Source organism: Leuciscus leuciscus (assembly GCF_965113295.1).
Source record: "Leuciscus leuciscus genome assembly, chromosome: 11".
Classification (NCBI taxonomy): Eukaryota; Metazoa; Chordata; class Actinopteri; order Cypriniformes; family Leuciscidae; genus Leuciscus; species Leuciscus leuciscus.
Genome location: NC_138735.1, coordinates 20,714,073 through 20,738,659, shown reverse-complemented (window position 1 = coordinate 20,738,659; position 24,587 = coordinate 20,714,073). Strand labels below are relative to the sequence as shown.

General features: G+C 36.7%; 1 protein-coding gene across 2 annotated transcripts in view; it reads left to right on the top strand.

Moving 5' to 3' along the window:
- The window catches only part of ctnnd2a (catenin (cadherin-associated protein), delta 2a), a 287,583-nt gene that overhangs the window by 214,576 nt on the left and 48,420 nt on the right, over positions 1–24,587 (top strand). For both annotated transcript variants that reach the window (XM_082184574.1, XM_082184575.1), the window contains one exon: positions 8,346–8,529. In XM_082184574.1, coding sequence (XP_082040700.1) covers positions 8,346–8,529 — 184 coding nt within the window. The remainder of the gene's footprint in view (positions 1–8,345; positions 8,530–24,587) is intronic.

The window sequence follows — 24,587 nt, the reverse complement described above, 5'->3', positions numbered from 1 at the left end:
TGGCCAGTGACTCTGAGACTACCTTGGAATATGTTCAAACACAGTTTAAAAACCAACGTCTCTACAAATGTCTCATTTGCAGCCAATCCTATTTTGATTTCACATTCACCTATAAGGTTTTTTGGTAACACTTTATTTTACAGTGTCCTTGTTACATTATGTTACATGTACTTACCATAGTAATAACAGTAAATTATGCATAATTATATGCAACTAACCCTCAACCAAATCCTAATCCTACCCTATCCCTATAGTAAGTACATGTAGTTGATTAATATTTCTCAGTACTTAAATATATAATTACACTTTAATTACAATGACACCTTAAAATAAAGTGTAACCGTTTTTTTCATAGTATTTCAGTTTGTGATGTGTGGGTACTATAGAATTTTGTATTAGAGAAGGGTCGTGAAGCTTTATAACCTTCAATCATCGTTTAATATTTATCCTCAAACAAAACAAGCTATAACACATTTTGACATATAGTTTTTGCTGAAAGGCTCTACAGAGCCAACATGAAAGAAAAATAGAGTGTTTGGCTTTTGTGAGCACAAGCATATTCCTTTATGAATCAATCGCATGGCTGTGAAGAACAGATGGAATACTGGTCTGCAGGAACAGGAAGCTCGCAAGAAACCCAGACGACAGAACATCCCCTGAGAAACTGTCTGAATCCTTTGGCAGAAAGAGATGTTTGAATTGCACTACTCAGTTAAGGAGGATTCTTGCTTTGTTAGCCTAATTCCACTCGGCGTATGGGTTTTGTTTCGTGCTGCAGTTCTCTAGCATATGGCCTTGTCTCAAATGGTGTGAAATATGGGTCTTGTGGCCTGTTTTTTTCCGTTTACATTACCGTTCGTAAGTTTTTGGGTTAGTAGGATTTTAGTAAAAAGATTCTTATGTTCACCGAGGCTGTATTTGTTTAATCAAAAATACAGTAAAACCGCAATATTGTGAAATATTATTACAATTTAAAATAACTTTTTTCTATTTTAATGTATTTTAAATGTCATTTATTCCTGTGATGGCAAAGCTGAATTTTCAGTATCATTAATCCAGTCTTCAGTGTCACATGATCCTTCAGAAATCATTCTTATATGATGATTTTGTGTTCAAGGATTAATTTTTATTTTGTAAACAGTCGTGCTGCTTAATATTTTTGAGAAAACCATGACACACTATCTTCAGGATTCTTTGATAAAAGATCAGAATAACAGCCTTTATTTGAATTCTAAATCTTTGTTAACATTATAAATGTTTTTACTGTCACTTTAGTATTATTTTATGTATATATGCATACTGTATTGAATGCTTAATATGGGATGGGATGGGAAGGATGCACTGAAATTCAGACTACATATTTTTAGGACAATAACTAATATTATACATCTATGTTAATTAATGGAGAAGTGAACTGGTTTATGCTGGTTAACAATCTTTGAAAAACTTGGTCGTCCTTGGTTTAAACATAGAGCTCAGAGAGTTCTAACCATTGCACTTGAATGAATATTTCATGATCTTAGTGTTAAATATTTGCCTTAGTCTAGTCTATCACTTTAGGTTGCTGTTAGATGATGATCTGAATCTTAAAATAGACAGAAACTATTAAATATTGTCACTGTCAGGCGTAAACCTCGTACCTCCATATTTCTATTATTACTATTAGTCACCCTTTACGTCTGTCTGTGGGTTTTGTAAATAACCAATGAAAAGTATTAAAAAGAGCTTGTGATAAAATCTCATAACTCCATTAGATTCTCAAACGGTCTGTCAAACCTCATAACTCCCTCATAACCTCATAAATCTCTCCTCTATTGTGAATGAAGTGCTGCACTCAGTTTGAACCGTCTCTGCATTGTTTGCAATACAAGGGTAAATAAAGAACTGGTTCAGAAGTACAGTATTTTTTTTATTCAAGAAACACTATACATAATGGCTAATGTTTTATATTTGATGAGTGGAGAAGAGTATATTAGTCTACATTTGCAGTGAAGTCGTATAGCCAATTCTATCTTAAATTGCCTATGCATATCACTTTGTCTTTAACATGAGATTTTGGCCAAAAGACAGAAAGAAAACTGAGCGCCCACATAGCTACAGTAAACTTTATTACCTGTAAGTTGGTCAAAATGAAATTCGATACACTTACTGCCTCAGATGCGGCCATAACCGATTTGGTGCTGATCTGTTGTGCATTTGTTTAAAACCCTAACCCTATGTTTGAGCAATAGTTATACCGTAGTTAGTTATGTTAATAGTGGTTAGTAAATGTAGTAGTGTTGCTATTGTAAGCTCCACTAATTATTTAAGACACTGTACATGCACTTTTTGCCACAGGACTAGAGAAATTCACCTTTTTACATGTCTCCACAGAGGCAGGTGTAGACAAGTGAAGATGTCTGTGGGATTTTTGTTCGGTACAGTGAGATACCCAAGTGAAATTAAGCCGTCTAAATCTGGGCCTGTGTTCTACTGGCATGAGATTTGATCTTGGTCAATGTCACCACTGACGACAATTATGTCCTTGTAGTGCTCTAGTATTGAGCCTTCCTTTCTTCCTTTTTCCTTTACTCTCTCTCTCTCTCTCTCTCTCTCTCTCGTTCCCTCATGAGAAGCGGCCTCTGATTAGTTACCCTCTCAGTTCAGCAATCAAGGTTGTTCTTCCCTTTTCAGAATGCATGCTTTTGTTCAAAGATTTAAGAAAGTGAAAGTCAAAAATGAGCGACAGAAAACTACTAGAAATAGTGACAGCAACAAGAATCTCACACGTTTATAAACGTATACAGAAGAAGAGGCCATTCACACAAAGCGTGTTTTTGCTTTGCTTTTGTGGGCAGTGGAATGGGGAAAGACGTAAGGTCTCGAGATGCGTTTTTTAAAAGTTGAATTTCTTTTAACTATAGCGCCACGTTTTTTAGAACTCAGTGTCGTGTGCGAGATGCTGCAAAAACTGAAAATAATATGCTGAAAATAATAACCAATATGTTTCACATTGTTTCTTATACCACCTGCAATCAGCCACAGTCAGTCCTCCTGGGTTCTGGAATTAAAGGCTCACTGTGTGTGTGTGTGTGTGTGTGTGTGTGTGTGTGTGTGTGTGTGTGTGTGTGTGTGTGTGTGTGTGTGTGTGTGTGTGTGTGTGTGTGTGTGTGTGTGTGTGTGTGTGTGTGTGTGTGTGTGTGTGTGTGTGTGTGTGTGTGTGTGTGTGTGTGTGTGTGTGTGTTTGACAGCAAGAAAATGGCAAGGTCAGCGTCATCAAGTATTCAGCTGCCACCTCTTCATACTGACTCATAAATGTGCGTAGTTTTTATACAAGGGAAAGAGAGAGAGAATAGGGCATAGGAGAGGAAAAGTGAAGATTGGCAAATAGGAAAAATAGAAGTTTGGTCTGACTCATTTTGCGTGTCCTTTGTGAAGCTGATGGACAGTGGGAAGGAGCCACTGGATTTGAGTTGAAGGTTGACTTCCTTCTAATAGGTCGCATACAGTAAGTGTTCTGCAATTTATCATCATCGCTGTTTTTAGAGTTTGTTCTCCATTCTGACATCTGCTAGTTTTTCATAGCGCTGAGTGACAGAATGGCTTTTAGCAAGAAGCTCTTCACACTACAGGCAATAGCAGAACCCCTGCAAGGCCATTCAATCAGTACAGCAGGAGGTGAGATTAAGCCAAACTTCTGCGTATACACTGTAAAAAAAATAATATGATCAAAAAGTTAGGACAACATATGTTTTACATTAACTTATCAAAACAAGTTAAGCAATTTTATCTCTTTTTTTTCATCAACTAATTTTATTAAGTCAATTTAATATATTTTAAGTTAAAATGACTTTTTTTAACTTTTATTTATTTTTACTTAAAGGGGTCATATAATGGTACATGCACTTTTACAAGTTGATTGTACTGAAATGTGTGTTGGCAGTGCCTGTACACAACCATCACATAATGATAAAAATCCATCCAGTGTTTTTTTTTTTTATCTCCTTATATGTTTTCCCCCGTCTCAAATCGAGCCGTCTGACCATGTGACGTCACACGGTCAGACGCCCCTCCCACGATTGTTAATTGACAGCAGCGTTTCAACACAGACCCGCCCTGAGCGAGCTGTCATCATAGTCCGCCATTGTTGATACGCTGGAGCAGAATGGCGTCTAAGCAATTGTGGTGTTCTGTTCTTGGGTGTAATAATGAACACAACAGTCATTTTGATGTTCCTAAATCCGAACCGCTGAAGACGCAGTGGCTGAGTTTTGTTTTCGAAGGGAATATTCCCCACGATCAACGTCAATGCTTTCATGTTTGCACGAATCATTTCTCACCAGACCGCTTTATAAACGAGAACATTGAAAAAGGTATTAGCTCCTGTCTGAGTATGTGTTGTTTATGTGCCTAATGACTGTCATAGTCTCACAGACTGGTTATTTTTTAAACAGATCAGTAAAATTTTAGTGCTTCAGCCCTGACTGTTGTACCTAACACTGCATAGATAACGTTACGCATCACGGACAAGCCTACATTTACCGGAAAAACTTTTTTCATGACCATTAGCTGTAATATCAATCTGTCAATGAACTAACGTATACATCAGTAAACACATAGCGTTCGTATCTCACTACTCTACCCTGCCAGTACATACAAAGATAGATCAAAGTGGCATTACGTTAACCAACCATTTCGAAACGTCCTGTTCGAGCCTTAATTGTCGAACTTCTTCAGGGCTGTCATCTTGTTCCGGGTCCAACTCCTTTTCAAATTGATACGGTTGCACAAATTTGTCCTCAGACTCCCGTTGCCATTCTTTCTCCAAAATATACCCTCCACTGTTGTCAAGGCAACACTCCACGTGTGTTGTGTCAAAACGCCCCACAGAACAGAGGGGCGGGGTGAGCAAAGCTCATTATCATTTAAAGACACATGCACTTAAACGGCGTGCTGAAAACAGAGCTGTTTTTGACCAGGTAAAATGAGTGTTTTCTTACAATACTAATGAGAATTTTTAATTAAAGTATATTAAAAACTTTTCATTAAGACCCTAAAGAATCATATTAACTTGTACAAAAATGGCATTATATGACCCCTTTAATTCCCAATAATTAGACATGCCTTTATTAAAAAAAAAAAAAAAAAAAAAAAAATTTTATAGAATTTTATTATTATTATTATTATTATTATTTTCATGGTACTCATGATATGCTTGTATCGGTGCCACAAGCCAGTGTAAACTTCAATTCTTGAATTGAACTACTACCCATTAAGCATCGCAAAAAAAAAAAAAAAGATAAATAATTCTAAATATTTTGCAATAATATAAAATATTTAATTTTTTTATAACTGGGCAATGGTTATAATTTATATTTTACCATAATTCATCTACACACTTTTTTCATACACTTGCTTCAAATCAAAGGTTGTGATTCATTTCAGAGCTGTTGAGAATGTGAGTTGGAAACAAATATTTCTGGAACCAAGGCCAGTGAAAGTGGGCAATTACTGTTCTTTGTTAAACCTCTTGAAATTCTGCATTTAAACAAAGATATTTTTTGCCTATTAAGTCAATTTGTCTAAAAGCATCTGCTAAATGAGTAAATACAATGTACATTCTGAGAATTTATAAAGCTTCACAGAATTCGAGCAAGTCAATTTTCCTAAATATTTGTTTATGAAATATTGGCGAATTTGATAATGCTTCCTTCTACAAAGAGAGTTTATGCATCTGTGGAAATAATGTAAAGTGAATCTAATAAATCATAAGCATGCTAAAAGCATGCTTTTATTCAAGCTTATAGGCTGTTTTGTGATTAGAACACAATGGTTGTGTTTGTATATTAATGTGAAATGTGTCCTAAAATACATTTCTGTCCTTGCAGCTGCTGAACATTAGAATGTTCTATAGAGGTTTAGAGGAAATTAGAGATATCCTCTGTGATATAGCATCTGTCAGGATAAATTATCACCTCACACCGTGTCCTAACCAGACGCGATGCAATAAGATTCCAGCGACAAATAGTTTGTCTGTCCTCACTAGACACGACGTGACTGCGAGATGCGTAAAAATAATCAAAACCCACAGCCAATCAGAACAGTGTGTGGGCGGAGTCTCGCAGCAAGTGGGCGGAGTCTCGCAGCAAGTGCACAGCACCAGAGAGTAATCTTGACGGCGCAAGAAAATGGATAAGTATTTACATAATCAAATTCACAAATATTACACCATTTAAACATTATTCAAATACATAGGCTACTGAGTTACTAAAACAATCTTTGTCAAATAATACACTTGTTTGTTCACAGTTTGAACGTTCTTGTTTTCATTTGTTTAATTTCAAGATCTGTGGTGAATTATCCATTGCTTTTACAGCTACAAAGCTGGGAGCACTAAATGATATTCAAAGTCACATTGCATGCTTTTAACATTAAATAAAGCACATAAACAGTACCTGAGATTATCATTGCCACACTTTGTGTTTGTTGTTCCAGCCGCGACTCGCAGAAAAATAGAAACCGTTTCTAAAATAGAATCGTCGCGTGTCGCCGTCGCGGCTGGTTAGGGCAAAAACTCTGATTAACATGGAAATACATTTATTTATTTATTTAATTATTTAATTAATTAATTAATTAATACCTGCATTTATTTAATAAAAAATACAGTAAAAACAGTAATTTTGTGAAGTATTATTACAAGTTATAATAACTGTTTTCTATTTGAATATATTTTAAAATGTAAAATTCCTGTGATGCAGTCTTCAGTGTCACATGATCCTTCAGAAATTATTCTAATATGCTGATTTCCTGCTCAAGTAACATTTCTTATTATTATCAAATTTTAAAACAGTTGTGCTGCTTACATTTTTAGTGGAAAATGAAAAAAATTCAGGATTCTTTGATGAATGGAATGTTCAAAAGGACAGCGTTTATTTAAAATAGAAACATAAATCATTATAAATGTTTTACTGTTTTATTTAATTTAATGCATCCTTGCAGGAAAATCTTACTGACCCCAACGTTTTAAACGGTATATTACACTGTGCAAACAGCTGTATCCCACAATGCAGTGCATTTGACTTGACCTTTTCAGAGTGACTAATCGCCATGGTGATGTAAGAAAATTAGAGCTGTCTGTGCAGATCTTGAGATGTTTGATAGACTGCATGTGATTTTGCTTCGCATAAACTGATAAAACCTTAGGTCATGTTAATATAGTTAGTCAATGCTGCGGAACTGTATGAATTCTTCTAGTGTTTGGGGTCTGGAGGCAGAGACGCAATACTTAGCATGTTTGAAATTCTAATTAGGCATCAGAATCATTTTGTGTCAAGAACATGAAAATGAGTGGTTTTATACTAGTCTTAAAGGAGACGGCTGCTCAGTCACTTGACCGTTATGCCCACAATCTTTAAGCGAGTATTGGTGATTGATCTCTGCTAGTTTAGGACTTCACTTTAGAGCAAAAAGCACAGACTTCCCACACAAATATATGCATATATACAGTATCTGCTTCGCTTTCTGTACTTCAGATCCTTCAACACGTTGTAGCCGCCATCGAACTGCATATATTACAATGTCATGCTCATGCATATGTTAGAGAACAAAAGGTCTTGACCGAACAAACATATCGATTGCCTCTTCCACTGTCATTATCCATTCCTAAACAAAAAAAATTAAATGCTAATGACTCCCTCCTCTTCTTCTCCATAATTTCTATTTGTTTATCAAATTACTGTCTGAGGCAAGTATGATGTTTCTGCAAGAATGGCTCTCATAAATCTCTAATGGCTGCACTGATAACAATAACAGGAACATGCTCCGTGGAACCAAAGATATTAAGTCTCGGCATGTTTTTAATAGTCTGCAAAAGTTGGTATTATTATAGACTGTTTAATTTTGACCAGCTAAGAAATTATGTTTGTTGTACAAATTAAATCTGTTTCAAAAGTGTAATCTGTAGGTTTATGCAGTACAGTTGTTTTATGTGAATTGCATCTACTGAATCATATTGCATATTCCTCCGAGACTTGGCGGAGCTGTTAAAGAGTTTAATATTAGTCAAATAATATTAGACCACCATTGTAATGTGAGACCGCAGGCTCCCCCCCCCCCTCTGGGTTCAGCTCTACATTTCTGTGGCTCTCCGAGTCTTTGTGAGACGTTGTCAAAACCTGTCTCAGGCTAGCTCAAGCATAGAATGGACAATGTTATACATTTTTTACTCCTCTGAAAGAATAATAATAGAAAAGCATTATTTCTTGCACAGTAGCGCTGTCACTTTCAGGCAGGGGTCTCAAACTACCCATCTCTCAAGTGTTAATAGTTTATCTTTAAATGCGGCATACATGTGTTTTCCTGTGCAGGTGTGTTGTGGAACCTGTCCTCATGTGATGCTCTGAAGATGCCTATAATCCAGGACGCTCTGGCAGTCTTGACCAACACCGTGATTATTCCCCATTCCACCTGGGATGTGTCCCCGCATCAGGAGGACCGCAAGCTACAAATGCACACTTCCCAAGTCCTTCGCAACGCCACTGGTTGCCTGAGGTGAGTGTGTGTGTGTGTGTGCTCTTCTTAGGCCCCGGATGATGAAAGGAGAACTTTCAGTTTCTCTCCTTTAGTAATTCACCCTTACAGGGATACTTCACCGATTATCATTAGGCTTTGTATCAGTAGAAACCCAGTAGTATTTTTGACTGACCGTGCTTCCCTCCCTCATGTCCCCTTGAGACGAGAGATTTCTGTATTGTGTGTCTGGAAAAAAACCTCTGATGACGCAAAAATCATCATTTTGCGTCATCGAAGTCTTTTTTGGCCAGAGGCTAGAGACTACAGCCAGTAGTAGGAGCTAGTTCTGCATCAACCCGCCCATAGGGAGTGGGATCTCACGATAAAACGCCGTCTTTTCAGTTTCGAGTCAACTACTAGCCTAGTTGTATCTTTTCTTCCGATACTGCCTTCTGTAACCGGTAGGCGTGGCTTGGGAGTGGCCTCGTAGGGCAGCGAAGCAAGTGCATTCTGGGAGTTGTCTTTCATCCACATGAGCCAAAAATGCATTTTCTGTGTCTAGAAGGCACCAACTTCTAAAATAATTTCACATTTCTACTACATAAATGACCCAATTTAAATACACATTAATCTTTCCAGCTGTGAAATATCCCTTTAAATTGAAACTTGTCATCATTTACTCACCTTTGTCGTTCCAAATGTGAATGACTTTTTCTTCTGCGGAAACACAAAAGATATTTTATAATGTTTCAGCTGCCTTTGTCCGAATAATGAAAATCAATGGGGTTCACAGAATAAAGAAAGTCATACAGGTTTAGAACGACATGCCTGCAGACTTTTGGTGTGAATTGTATACAGATCCATTTGTGCAAAAATTGTGCCATTGTAATGACGTCAGACATGTTTAATGTCATATTTACACAGAAACTGCTCATGTTTCATGAAGGAGGAAGAATAAATGTAAACTTGCGTTGAAAAGGTTTAATTGGAGCCTTCTAGTCATAGGCCAATAAGTCTTCTTAATTGCGATCAAAAAGTAATTACCAAGATTTTGGCCACCCGTCTGAATAAGCATGTGGCCTCGTTAATTCACCCAGACCAAACTGGCTTTGTCCCAGGACGATTTTCTTTTTTTAATTCACGTCGCCTGCTAAATATTTTGTACAGTAATCAGAGTAAGAGCTCTAAGGCAGCTGTTCTTTCTTTAGACGCTGAAAAGGCCTTCGATCGAATAGAATGGAGTTATATGTTTTCTGTGCTGGATCGGTTTGGCTTTGGTGAGAATTACAAACGAACCATAAAAATGCTTTATTCTTCTCCCAAATCTGCAATACTCACTAATTCGGATAGGTCTGCTTTCTTTCCTCTTCAGCGAGGTACACGACAGGGCTGTTGTCTAAGCCCATTGTTATTTGATCTAGCTTTAGAACCCCTGGCCATCCATCTTCGTAATCATTCTGAGATCAGGGGTATATCATGTGGTCATTCTGAGGTTAAACTTTCCTTATATGCAGACGACCTGCTTTTATATTTGAGTGACCCTTCTTCTGCTTTGCCATTTTTAATGGAATCACTTGAGGTTTTTGGCTCTTTTTCTGGTTATTCTGTTAATTGGGAGAAGTGTTTTCATGCCCTTGGGGGAAGGGTTGGATGCTCAGTTTCGGAGGTCATTACCTTTTAGAGTAACAGAGGATAATTTCACTTATTTAGGGTTAATCATTCCGAAAAAATTTAAACAAATTTTCACTCTAAATTTTGCAGAAGCCATAAATAAGTTAAAAATATCTATTGATAAATGGAGGGTGCTTCCGTTATCTTTAATCGGTCGGGTCAATGCTATTAAAATGGTCTCTCTACCTCGTTTTGTTTATCTTTTTCAGAACCTGCCTATATATTTGCCACATTCCTTTTTTAAACAATTAGATTCTGTCATTTTGCCATTTATTTGGGGTTATAGAGCACATCGAATTTCTAAGGACCATTTGCAGAAGCCAAAAGAGTTGGGTGGTCTAGCGCTACCTGTTTTCCGTCGTTATTATTGGGCTGCTTAATGCCAGGGCTATGATGTTCTGGCGGCTTAGTGATCAAGCTGCTGATAAACTGATGGACATCCAACCCAGGTGGCTGTACATGGAGGCTCGGTCAGTTGTTGGTAGCTCTCTTGCTGCTATTCTTTTTTCGAACCCTGTACCTTTAAAGAAGTCACAATGTAAAAATGTTGTTGTGCTCAATTCCATTAGAATTTTAAATCAACTGAAGACTGTTTTGAATATTACGCGTTCCTCAGTGCGCCAGTCCATCTGTGATAATCATAATTTTTTGCCTGGCCAGTCAGATAAGGTATTTTTACTGTGGAGAAGCAAAGGACTGACCATGATTAAGGACTTCTATATTGATGGAAAATTTGCCACTTTCGAGCACTTGTATAAAACCTTTGATCTTTCCCAATCACAATTTTTCCGATATCTACAGGTGCGCCACTATATTAAACATTCTTTTACTGAGTTTCAGGAGTTACCTCAGGATCATTATCTGTATGATCTTTTTGGTCAACCCCCTAATGCCAAACAATTGGTGACTCGGTTTGTTTCTTTGTTTGCATCTCATTTTTCAGTTTCTTCAGATCACATCAAAGCAGCATGGGAAAATGACACCGGAATTAATATCTCAAACGAGATTTGGGAAGAAGGGCTGAAGCGAATCCATACCTGTTCTGTTAATGCAAGATTACAACTTATTCAGTTTAAAGTGTTGCATAGATTACACTATACCAAATCTAAACTTAATAGAATTTACCCTTCAGTTTCCCCGTTATGCGATAGATGCAAGAGCGCTGATGGGACGCATGCTCATACTTTTTGGTTTTGTCCTGAGATTTCTGAGTTTTGGCAGAATATTTTTCTGTGGTACTCAAACGTTGTTGGAGAAGATATCAGTCCAGATTTGGGGTTAGCATTGTTTGGATGTTCTGACCCTATATTAGCATTGACATATTCTCAGCAACTGTCTCTTATGTTTGGTATGGTGGTGGCTAAAAGGGTGATCTTGATGGACTGGAAGTCCACTGTACCACCCAGCTTTCATAAATGGCTCGCTGAAATGGTTGCTGCCCTCAAGCTCGAAAGGATTCGTTTCTCTAGAGTGGATGCTTCTAAAAAATTTGATAAAGTCTGGGGCTCCTTCCTTAGACATCTTTCTAAGAGTTGAAATATGTTTGAGCCTATGTAATATGGATAACTTCTCTCTTTTATCTCTTCACTCCATTGTTAATGTTTTGTCTTGTTAAAGTTTATGTATGGTTTTAAGGTGTAATTTTTTTTTTCTATCTGGTGCGGGTTGGGGGGGGGGGGGTTTGTGTGTGTGTGTTTTTTTTTTTCTTCCTTTGTTTGTTTATTTTATGTATAACATACTTTTTGTATACATTTTGTGCATCTTTCTTTGTTTTGTGCTTGTATAAAAACTGTCATAAATAAAATTATGAAAAGGTTTAATACTTGCTGTATATTGAGCAAGGACACATTTTTTCTCCATTAGGTCACCTGATGGAGTTTTAGGACACCATTAGGTCACTTGATGGAGTTTTTCGGTTCCTTGCCACTGTTGCCTTTGGCTTGCTCAGTTGGGGATATTTTGGGGATATTTAATTAAATTTTATCAATCAATAAATTCCACTTGAAACAAACCTTGTTGTATTATTTTAATTTAATACTGTGAAGCTGCTTTGATACAATCTGTATTGTGAAAAGCGCTATACAAATATACTTGACTTGACTTGACTTGACATTAAATTGATCAACAGTGACAGTAAAGACATTTATAATGAGAGAAAAAAAGTATATTTGATGTAAATAATTTTCTTTTGAACTTTCTATTCATAAAATAATCCTGAAAAAAAGTGTTTTCATCATAGAAATGCTTCCTGAGCATCAAATCAGCATATTATAATGATTTCTGAAGGATCATGTGACACTGAAGACTGGAGTAATGATGCTGAAAATTCAGCTTTTCCATCACAGGAATAAAGTACATTTTAAAATATATTCAAATAGAAACATTATAAATTGTAATAATCTTTCATAGTTATTACTGTTTTTACTATATTTTTCAGCAAATAAATGCAACTTTGATGAGCATGAGACTTCTTTCATTAAAGATACTTCAAATATTAAATATTAAATTTTGAACGGTAGTGTATTTACCCGTTCATGTAGTAAGCAGGCGGCTCTTGGCCTCAAAGGAATTAAGGCTGAATGAAAAGGAAGACTACAGCTTGCAGACTTCCCACGTACCTAAGAAACTCTGTAGTCCGGATTGCATTTATAAAACCCTTGGCATACAGTACCTGTTTCGAATGCAAGCACCTTCACGACTACATTGATTGTGTAAGGGCTGAAAAGGCAGATTTCTCATTATGAACAGATTGTGGTTTGCTCCGTGCAGTTGTTTCTATGACAGCTGGCCATGTGATTTAGAGAACAGTCCTTTTATACTATATGCAGCCCTGCACCACTGAGAATGATGGTTCCTTTGATTAACTGACAAAAAATGAGAGCTTTGGTTCTTTTACACCTCCTTCCTGTTCCATATGGAATGAGGAACAACCCTGACAAGCCATCTCCCCCAGCCACGTCTGTTCTGTTCATATCTCTAGATTGCTCGGGGTAAAACTGAATCATAACCTGTACGCCGTTGTCACAGTGAGTAAAGATTTACTGTATCGCTCCTGTCAAAGCATCTGATTCATGATTTATGCAATAATGCATAATGATGTTTATGTGGAGTGCAAATTATTATGATTTATACATAGCTTCTTGTTGCGAAGAGTTGGTTGAAAAATAACTGCGAGAAAGTGTTGATTCTCTCGGGTTGAGTACCAGTCTCGCGTAAGGCTTTATTCTTGTATCCATAGCAACAGCGCAGTGTTAAACTACTTCAAAGTCCATGCTATGAGAGGATCACACTGCTTTTGTTTGCTTTCCCAGTTTCCTTCCAATCGTTTCTAAATGAACGAAACCTTTTCAAACCATACTTTTGCAGTTTCACCTCACTAAACGAAGATTTTATCAGTTGTGTTTTTACTTTGTATAAGAGATTTACTAAAAAAGAGGCGCATCTACTGTATGCAAATACACAAAAATGCAGACAAACAGTCGTCTTATCCTTTGATTTTCATTTTTCTGTAAATAACAAGTCTGCTTCTAATTCCAGCAGTAAATTACTCCTCCGAGTGTATTATGGCACTGTCTTGTGTTTCAAACAAATCATCTTCTGTCGGAGCGCTGTAAAGAGGCAATTACCATCCTCCGCATATTAGTCTGTCAGATACGCACATGCTTCAGAAAGTAAAATGTGTATTTTATGCGTATTGTGTGATTGTGGACCACACGTATCCTCTACCGCACTGTGCAATTTAATATTGAATTTCCAATTAATCACAATCTTTCCAGTTTTTTTTAGTGAGTCAAAAACATACTGTGAGAGTGGGGTAGTGTGGTTCACGAGTAAATGACTCTTATAAACAGGTTATTTTAGTGAATCAAAAATGCATAGCGAGACCAGTATAGTGTAAATCATGTGCAAATGGCTCTTAAAGGGATAGTTCACCCAAAAATTAGAATTTTGTTATCATTTTCTCACCCTCATGTTGTTCCAAACCTGTATGAGTTTCTGTCTTCTTTTGAACACAAAAGAAGATATTTTGAAGAATGTTGGTAACCAGACAGTTGACGGTAACCATTGACATCCATAGTATTTTTTATTTTAATTTTGTTTAACTATGGAAGTCAATGGGTGCTGTCAACTGTATGGTTACCAACATTCTTCAAAATATCATCTTTTGTGTTCAACTGAAGAAAAAAACTTTGGAACTTTGGAAAAAAGGTTTGGAACAACTTGAGGGTCAGTAGTAATGACAACATTTTTTGGGTGAACTATCCCTTTAAAAGTCTACAGTGAGACCAAAGTAGTGTGATTCATTGGCAACTGACTCTTATAAACATGTTCTTTTTATTGAATTACAAAACATACAGCGAGACCTGTGTTGTGTGATTCATAAGAAAACGACTTGTGTTGTGGTTCTTTTTAGTGATTGAAAAACATACAGTATGCTGTCTGAATCGCCACCAAATTGCTCTTAAGAGCCAGTCATTTTTAGTGAATTAAAAGCACACAGCAAGACCAATGTAGTGTCATTCACGAGCAAATGACTGAAAAAGAGTGAACGCATTCTTTTTAGTGCTTCAAAAACTTGAAGTGAGACCAGTGTTGTGTGATTTCATGAGCAGATAGATAGATGCCTCTAATGAATGGGTTCTTTTATTGAAGCAAAAACAAGAGTTATTCCCGAAACGATTGACTCATGAGCCGGATCCTTTAATGACTCATTCAGAAAGATGAATTACCATTTTGAATATATCATAAACACTGCCCTGTACAATTTACAACTTTAGCAGTAAGATGTTTTATTTAACATGTACTGTAAGCAAAAAAGACATTAAAACTGAAATATGCATCGTGCTCCGAAAATATTTCATGATAATTTGACTGAGGCATTTACATTACATTCTTGCCATCTCTTCTGGGTATCACTTTGGAGACAGTCATGTTGTCAATTTCTGACATTAAATACTTCAATTCGGATTGATGATGTTCGTCAAAGTGGGATTTTTTTTCTCTCCCTTGGAGGCGGGAACACTTGAGCAAGCCATTGAAAATCAGTGAAGCAGTGTTTTTGGAATTGAGCCTCGTCCCAATGGGAGTTTGACACACTGCTGCTGTAAATCACTTCCACAAGCAGAAATCAAATTTCTGAAACCTGCGGGTCTCCATGGGAAAAAAATCTATCTAATAGAAAGAGATTTTCTCAGCCACAAAGCACAATCCCTTATGACATACCAAAAAGGCATCACAGCATTGGGTTTTCCTTTTCGCTTTCTTTGTCAGACTTCAGTGAATGGATGAATCAGCCATTTACACAGTTAAACAGCTCCGCACTGTTTAGATTCAGCAACTCACCAGCTGTCAGCAGGATCTTAATCGAACCTGTGTCAAAGCTTCCTTAGAACCCTTGAAATGTTGATTGAGGGATTGTTTTTGAGGCAAAATGCACTTTTCCTAGTGAGATCTAAGAGACCTTAAAATTTACTTAGACTTGCTAATGTTAAATTTTTCTCCCAAGAAAATGCATTAAAGGCCTGTTATGAGTTTGTTCTTAAAGGAATAGTTCACTTAAAAAATTAAAATTCTGTCATCATTTACCCATCCTCAAGTTGTTGCAAACATGTATGAATTTCTTTCTTCTGCTGAACACAAAAGAAGATATTTGGAAGAATCTCTGTAACCAAACAGTTGATGGACTCCATTGACTTCCATTGCATTTTTTTTCCTACTATGGAAGTCAATGGGGTCCATCAACAGGTATGGAATCAGCAGTGTTTCGGTGACTTTTACATTGCGCCTCAGCACTCGGTGACCCCGCTCTGTGACTTTACATGGTCTTCCGCTTCGTGGCTGAGTTGCTGTTCTTCCTAAACTCTTCCACTTTCCAATAATACCACTTATTTGACTGTGGAATATCTAGCAGGGATGAAATTTAACAAACTGACTTATTGCAAAGGTAGCACCTATCACAGTATCTCAGAGCTTCAGAACAACCCATTTTGAATTTAATTCTTACATTCAACAAGGACACATTAAATTGATCAAAAGTGTAACTAACTATTTATTATGAAACTATTCATATAACAAACTATTCTCAAACGAATTATTCACAATGATTATTTGAAACTATTTTTCTTAATCATAAACATTGTTAGTGCATTATTAACATTGTGCAGTGTTATTTTCTTGTCATATTTTCAGTTTGTTTTAAAGCCGTTTAATTATCGTCGTGCTCGTGCCGCACATTTTTCTTTTCATCTTTGTTGACAAATTCAAAAACCCTTTGTTAGCAGACATTGCCGAGAGATAAACACTTTTGATATGCCTTGTAAGACATTGAAGCCGCTCTCTCCTCACAGCAGGTAATTGTGTTCAGTGTTTGAGCAGCTGTGGAGGTCCATGTTGGACTGCAGGAAATGGAAATGATGCTGTTGGTGCTCCAGATGCTCAGGTGCTTCTGGCTCACCTTGCCATGTGGCTTCTGTAACCGTGGTAACCACCTCACCCCCAGTGTCAGCCGGCTAGAGACCTGGCACATCTTCATTTTGGCTGCTGTCATGAAACCTCACAGTGCATCTAAAGGGACAATCTGTCCAAATCTGCTTCTTTCAGATAAGCTACTAAGCAAGCCTGAAGAAGACATTTCCCCTGTATTCCCAGTGGTCACCTGAGTGTTTTCGAGTTTATTTTTACTGGAGCACATTGCAGCTGTTGAATAGTTCATTTAACCAAGGCCATTAAAGCACGAAGGAACAGACGTTTCTCCTTGTAAGGAATTTTTTAAGGTGTGCTTGATTGAAAACACCACTAATTGTGTTCAATAAGTAATTTGCTAACAAAGTGTGCGAGTGACAGAAATGAAAGTGAATGAATGAGCAATAAAATCTAAGGGGCTCATTAATTGTGGAAAATTACCATGAACTCGATTGACCATTCACAGTGAATCATGTGACCTTGCAGACTTCAGTCTTGACTTTAATTGCAGTGCTTTGTGTTTGTGTTGACCAATGTTGGTATTCTTCAGATAACTGTTAAACACTGATGGCGCTTTCTTGTTTTACAATGGACACATGTGTACAAATTGTATTACACATGTATTACATTTGGAGACAATCATTCCATTAATCCCTGAAGCAGTCTTGTGTGTAGAAATACTTTACAGCCATATACAGGCATACAAAGACATTACTAGCTCAGAAGACACACCCAAGCCTCTGTTACTAATTTAAAAGCATAGAGCTAGCAATGTGATTTGGGCTTTTTTTTTTTTATTGTGTGTGCGCGTGTGTGTGTGTGTGTGTGTGTGTGTGTGTGTGTGTGTGTGTGTGTGTGTGTGTGTGTGTGTGTGTGTGTGTGTGTGTGTGTGTGTGTGTGTGTGTGTGTGTGTGTGTGTGTGTGTGTGTGTGTGTGTGTGTGTGTGTGTGTGTGTGTGTGTGTGTGTGTGTGTGTGTGTGTGTGCGTGTGTGTGTGAGATCACATGTGGCTCTCTCAGCAGTGTTGTGCAGCAGCATTGATACAAATAGTGCTAGTTTAACTTTATTTCTTAGCTGTGGGGTGGCACTGGTAGCACTTAATTAATGCAGCTTTTCAGTAGTAAAAGCACTGAGGGAGTGTTGACAACAAGGTTGTTTGTACGACATGCATATACATTGTTAGATCTACCTATTATTATTACAGTATTTTACAGTATTATAAAGTCTTCACTTTCAGATGTCTCTCCTAGCTTCTGAAATGTATCAGGCTAGGCTAATAATTTATACACAAATTAAGACGTAAATCTAATTAAATACATTTGTGAATATTATATATTTGAGTGTAAAATACCCAAATACTTATTTAATGTCCATTTAATTATGGACATTTTTTTGTTAACTTATTATTTTGATGTGATAAGAAAATGACTGTGTAGTGATGCAAAGCTAATCAATAATAAAATAAATGCAAATTGTGTATTTGTGTTAAAAATAATTATAATTTTTTTGGACATATGTAATGCTTGTTTATTTAATAATTATTAGCTTTATTTTATTATTTATTAATTTTATTTAATCTATAATGTGAGAAGAAAGTGACTGTGGAGTGGCGCAACGCTTATAATGATTCAAATAAATGTATTTGAAAAAAAATCATTTTATTTTGTTAATTTATTAGTATTATATAACTCAAATACATATTTAATGCACAAATATGTACTAATTATTAGCTTTATTTATTATGTATTAATTTATTAATTTATTATTATTTTATTATGATAGAAGAATGTAAATGGAGTGATACAAGAGACATGAAACTAGCACAGTGATGTAGGAAGTCTTGCAGCATCATTATATTATGTATCAAGAGTAGTGTAATGCTCTGTTATCTCTCTATTCCCTTTTTTCTCCCTACCCAACCTCAGTCGGCACACAGCGGTGCAGTGCTCCTTTTGTGCTTATCTGTAGGCGTATATCTGTTCTCCACTAGCTAAATATTCACACCAAAATGCTTTATGGACAATATCAGCCACTTTGCACTTTTGCCCTGTCAGCATCAGCCGAGGGGGATTTATTAAAGAATTTCATCGTTTTGGAATACTCCATCAAAGTGATGTTCTGATAAATCAAGCCGCCACCGTCCTCTAATTGCTGCCCTCCCTCTTCTCCCTCTAATATCAGTCCAGCATGACGCACCTTGAAAAGTAATGAAACAATTTCTCTTTTTCTCTTCTCGGCCCGCATGATGCATCATCTACGTTCCTGCCAAGCTGCGAGCAGACGCACCCTCAGTCACATCCATCACTCTCCATCAGAAGTGAATCATCTCTCATGGCTCGGTCTCAATTACAGGGCTCCACGTGTTCCTTGGGACACCCTTTCCTACAGGCTGGAAAGAGTTTGATGCATTTGCAAAACTGCTGTGAGCCGAGAGGAAATGGGAGAAGGCCAACAGGAAATGAAACACTTTAATTGTGGCTGTTGCTGTTGCTGGCAGAAGAGGGAGTAGATGCTCATGATCTGTGTTTATGGAGGAACTCAAACCCTGAGGCCTCCTCTCTTCCCATTAATGTTCCCTGTGTGCTGTTAATGGGACTCATTTGACTGTTTAATAACCCAGAATGACTTGGAAAGTTGTTGTGACTCCCTATTGAAAGCTAATGGTTGGATTTGTATTATTATTTTGATTATATACATATATATGTATAAATGTTAGGGATATTTCAAGGCACGTCATGGAGGCAAAGAACCACCCGTCATGAAGTGCATTAAAATAGTTTAATGCACAGATAGCCGTGCATTATTATTAGTCAAGTTGATATCCTGATCATATTTTACCAAATCCAAACCACATCAATCTTAATAAATACTATTAATTTTGTATATAATCATTTATAAGTGATATATAATTGTTAATGAGGGCTGGAAGTGAAAAATGCCTTATAGTCATATGGGCATAATAAGCAGGTTTTCTTTTACAGGTAAAATGGGCTAAAAAAGAGATTTACTTGCACTAAAAAGTGAATAATTATTAAATGGTCATGAGAAGGATGTAATACTATAAAAATTGCTAAATTAAGGTGTGACCACTAGACAAGATTGTGTGTGTGTGTGTGTGTGCGTGCGTGCGTGCGTGCGTGCGTGCGTGCGTGCGTGCGTGCGTGCGTGCGTGCGTGCGTGCGTGCGTGCGTGCGTGCGTGCGTGCGTGCGTGCGTGCGTGTGTGTGTGTGTGTCTGCAACGCACTTCTATGTTTATTTCTGCTAGCTGTTTTTTTATACGTGCATCAAAGATAAAATAATGTTTAAAATTATATATAAAATACTTCTACAGCATTTATTAATGTTAATTTCAACAATTAATGCTAATTTCATGTATTACTATTGCATTTTTAAAATCACAAGTTGTAATTATTAACATTAATTAATAGTTAATGCACTAACGTTATCACAAATGAACTGTATTTTTATTGTAATGTTACCATTTTTTTAATAATGTGTGAAGTCTTGTCTTCATTCCCTGTAGAGATTTAGTTTTAGCAAAAGTTTTTGCCCATGAACTTTATATCACTCTGCCCTTTCCAAACAGCAAACAGAGAGACACTTTTCCAACTGCTGGACCCTCCTGTCTTGTGCAGTGGATGATAACTTTTTGCTCTGTCCACTGTTATGTGGTGTCATCATCAATAATTCATGAAGTTTGTGCCAATTTGTTTCAGTCACAGAGGCATGTACCTTGCGCATGCAGTTGAGTGGTTCTTTTCCTGCATTTATAAATGAGCGTAAGCTATCAAAATGATAAATCGGGATGTTCCCCGTGACATTAGCAGAGGGTCCGGCTTTCATTTTAAAATTAGTATATACAAACTTTATTTTGAAAAATTAGGAAGCTTGTTTCACTGCTCTGTGGCAGATATTAATTTAAAATAACGAGAAATAAATTGGAAATCTGACCAAAAGCACAGCAGTTTTCTGACATCTGGTTTGGGTAGTCTCTTGGTTATGAATAGTAATGTCTCATCATTTATGTCTCCCGCATAACTGTTTTATTGCATAAAGGGGAGGCAAGCGTTGGGAGCCCAGAGCTCTTCTCAGCCTGATGTGCATTAGCATAACCTTTGATTAACTGTTTTCCCATATGGCCCTTGTGCTGCTTGGATGTTTAATTTCCCACACAAAGGGCTGCAATGAGCCTTCCATTAAGTGAAAACAGCATCGTTTCATGCCAAGAACTGAGCTTGATGTCCACGAGTGAAGCATTTTCCCTCTTATTTACCTGAGAGGAACTCCAGTTGTTTTAATAGCAACTTAAGTAGTGCCATTTTAAATGACAAATAAAAGTGTAGGAATATTTACATTAGATAAGTGATCAAACCAGTGACATTTATTTTAAAGAAATATTTATAAACATATTTATATAGTAATATTAATATAATTAAATTAAATTCATAATATTAATATGTATGAATTTCGTGTGTGTGTGTGTGTGTGTGTGTGTGTGTGTGTGTGTGTGTGTGTGTGTGTGTGTGTGTGTGTGTGTGTGTGTGTGTGTGTGTGTGTGTGTGTGTGTGTGTGTGTGTGTGTGTGTGTGTGTGTGTGTGTGTGTGTGTGTGTGTGTGTGTGTGTGTGTGTGCGTGCGTGTGTGTGTGAGATCACATGTGGCTCTCTCAGCAGTGTTGTGCAGCAGCATTGATACAAATAGTGCAACAAATTGTATTATTGTATTAATTAATTTGTGTGTATGTATATTAATATATGTATTTGATAGATAGATAGAGAGAGAGAGAAACATTTAGCTAATTCCGCAAGGAAATGTAAACGTATTGTGTGCAAAAATGTTGTGCATTTTTGTGTTTATATATAAAATGCACATACATTTGTATATTTCTTTACATTTATAAATAGGTGTTTTCTCTCCTTCATTTTATAGGGAAGTTTAGTGGAGTTAGTATTTCATTATCTATTTGTATTAATTATATTATAATCTAATGTAATCTTAACAAATAAGATAATGGCTAAAGCTGAAAGTGTATGTATATTTACCCAAAACACTATTTACGCAGAATTAACCTCAATTGAGAACAGAAACAGGGGTGTCAGAAACCCCGATTACAGGGGTGTTAGTTGATGTAACACCTCTGTGAGTGAGCCAAGCAGCCATGTTATTGGCCAGTGCCAATCATCTCCATGTCTGTCACAGTCTCTTAGGCAGCTTGCATTCAAATCTAAAATTGTGGTGTTCCATACTATTGCTATTTATGCAATATTCAGGTCACAGTACTAGGGTCAACATGTTCAGCACAGACTCCATTTTTTCAAATGATATGTTTGGTCTCTGGTTTAAATGTGTTTCTTCAGTAGGAGTGATAGTGTCCTCATGCCCCAGTTGCTGGATGTCATTTTGGCTGTGTCATTTCTTCTGCGCTTATCATGATTTGACCCAAACCAGCAATCACATGCTTTTCCCTCCATCTCTCAAATGCGCTGGATAAAAAGAAAAGGGCGACATGACTAATTTGTGTGTTTTTTCAGTCACAAGCAAATTAATAACTGTCATTAATTGCCCAGAATGAAATACGCATGCAGAAAAAAAAAAAAGAATGGAGATCAATAATCTCACATCCACCCAATCAAAGAGAGATGGACCTTGGCTAATGCAGAAAGTCACAACGTTACTTGAAGAGTTATGACTTTGTCTACCTAGGCTATAATTCATATTAAAGATTTTCTGATGTACTACCATATTCAGGTTTCAATGACTAACCTCATAAACATCCAATGATTTAGCACGTGACTCAGTCCTCAGGGTGTCTGCTGTAATGAAATAGTAATTTCATCATTCAAATGAAACATGTCTGTTGTGACATGAGTGTTTCTGTAAGCCGTGCCTCCTCATATGACTTTTTGATGAAAACTTGCTCAACAAATTGGATGTTAAACCTATTGGTCTTAAATTCAAAAGTTGGTGCTGTCAGGCCTGTTGAATATTTAATGACGCAATAAAGCAGGGCCATAAAGGAACTAAATAGATAAGTTTGTAATTCAAATGCTCCATATGCAGGCTAAATTATGTATTTCCAATGCCTTTTCAGTTACATTCATGTATAATAGAGGTGGAGGCCAGGCAATTCTAATAAATGATACATAGCTATTGGTTCGGTTCTGGTGAATATAGAAATGTAAATCCTATGAGTTGTAATGTATCTTGTTTCCCATTATAGATGATGTGATGAAATTTTTTATAACGAGTGGGCTGTATTCCCAAAAGCAGTTTCAAATGGTGTGGCGTATTGTGTCATATTCTTTTGGTCAGGCACACAAGGGAGTTTTTAACTTATATCAAACAATTTTTAGTTCAATGATATGATGAGGAGTAGAGCCTTTAATGGAACTATGATTTGCTGTTATGGAGAGTTTAGTAGACATGCGGATTGAGTTTTAATGTTTGCTGTTGTCTCAGTTGCACAGAGACATTGAATGCATTACACCAAGGCCTAACCAGGCACATGACAAGCAATAAATATTAAATGTTTTTGTCCTAAACAGCTTTGACCATGACAATACATTTTGTTAGCTGTTTGGCCTCTATTTTTGCTATGTCATGCTGAGTAATTGGGTTGCTAAATAGCATCAGCATGTCCGCCATATTGAAAAGGTCACAGTTGGCAGATACAGTCTGGAAGAAGTCATGTCTAAGTAAAAAAATTTTGGGGTTGGTATGATTTTTAGGGATTGTTAGTTCCCTTTCAGTCGGCCACATTCAACGTTTTTATTATTATTTTCCCCCCCTTGGGAGTCTATGGAAGCTCTATAAACCGTAAGTAGAAAAAAAATGAAAATCGGCACACTTGTAGTGATGGTAATGAACATTAATCTGACCAATTTTGGGGTCTCTAGGACCAACTCTATACCACAACCACCAGTTCAACAAATTCACATTTGTAACGGTTATAACTTCTGAACCCTTTGATCTAGATAAATGAAACTTAGTATACCTGATTCCTCTCATGCTGATCACATTCAACATCTTACATTGCGACTCCACCCATTACAGTAGTGGTCATTACACTGCATTACACAGTGGTCGTACAGTGAAAAAGTACTCTTCCGTTTTTCTACTTCTCCTTCAAATTTTGTCTAATTCTTATGGAAATTGGCTCATTTGTGCTGCTTAATATTTTCTTGTAAACTACGATACTTTTTTCAGCTAAAGTACTGAATGGTAGCAAAAAATGTCAAATTGTACAATTCAAATTCAAATTGTGGCTTATTATTTTTAAGAAAATATGCGTAGAAGCAATAGTGGTAACACATTTTCCAAATGCATAGCATAAAAAAGTCGTGACTACCTCAAGTCATGTGACTAAATAGTTTATTCAGAGATGATTGGCTACTACCTCCCAGAACTGTCAAATGAATGCTGTCTTCATTTCACTTCACCCACAATGAAATCTCATTGGTCCTCATTCATCTTTTAAACCACATTTTAAACATCAAATATGTTCTGATCAGCCAATCTGATGAGATTTGTGAAGTTGCACAGCATTTTCACTTTCACTTGTAGCTGTTGTATCTGGTTAGGAAACTGTGTTTGTGTTTGTATAATAAGCCTATTACATCCGTCCATATTCAACAGTGTACACCTGATTGATTTTTTTAATAAACAAAATAATAAGAATCCTTATTGGATTATCCAATTGAAATGATGCCAATATTCTTTCTTTCTCTCACACTGTTAACAGTCAAATACCTAGCTGTGTCAGGATTTCTCCCCCTGAAGACTAATATATTCATATATTAATACATGTCAGAGGTGGGAGGTTTGGAGCGATTTGTTTGAATGACTCGTGAAATGTGAGACATTTGCATTTTGTTTGTCACAGTGGTACGATATAAAGTGGGTTCTATCCCTGGAGGGAATCTGCACCCGTGTGATTGAATCTCCCTGATTTAATGCACTCATCACTG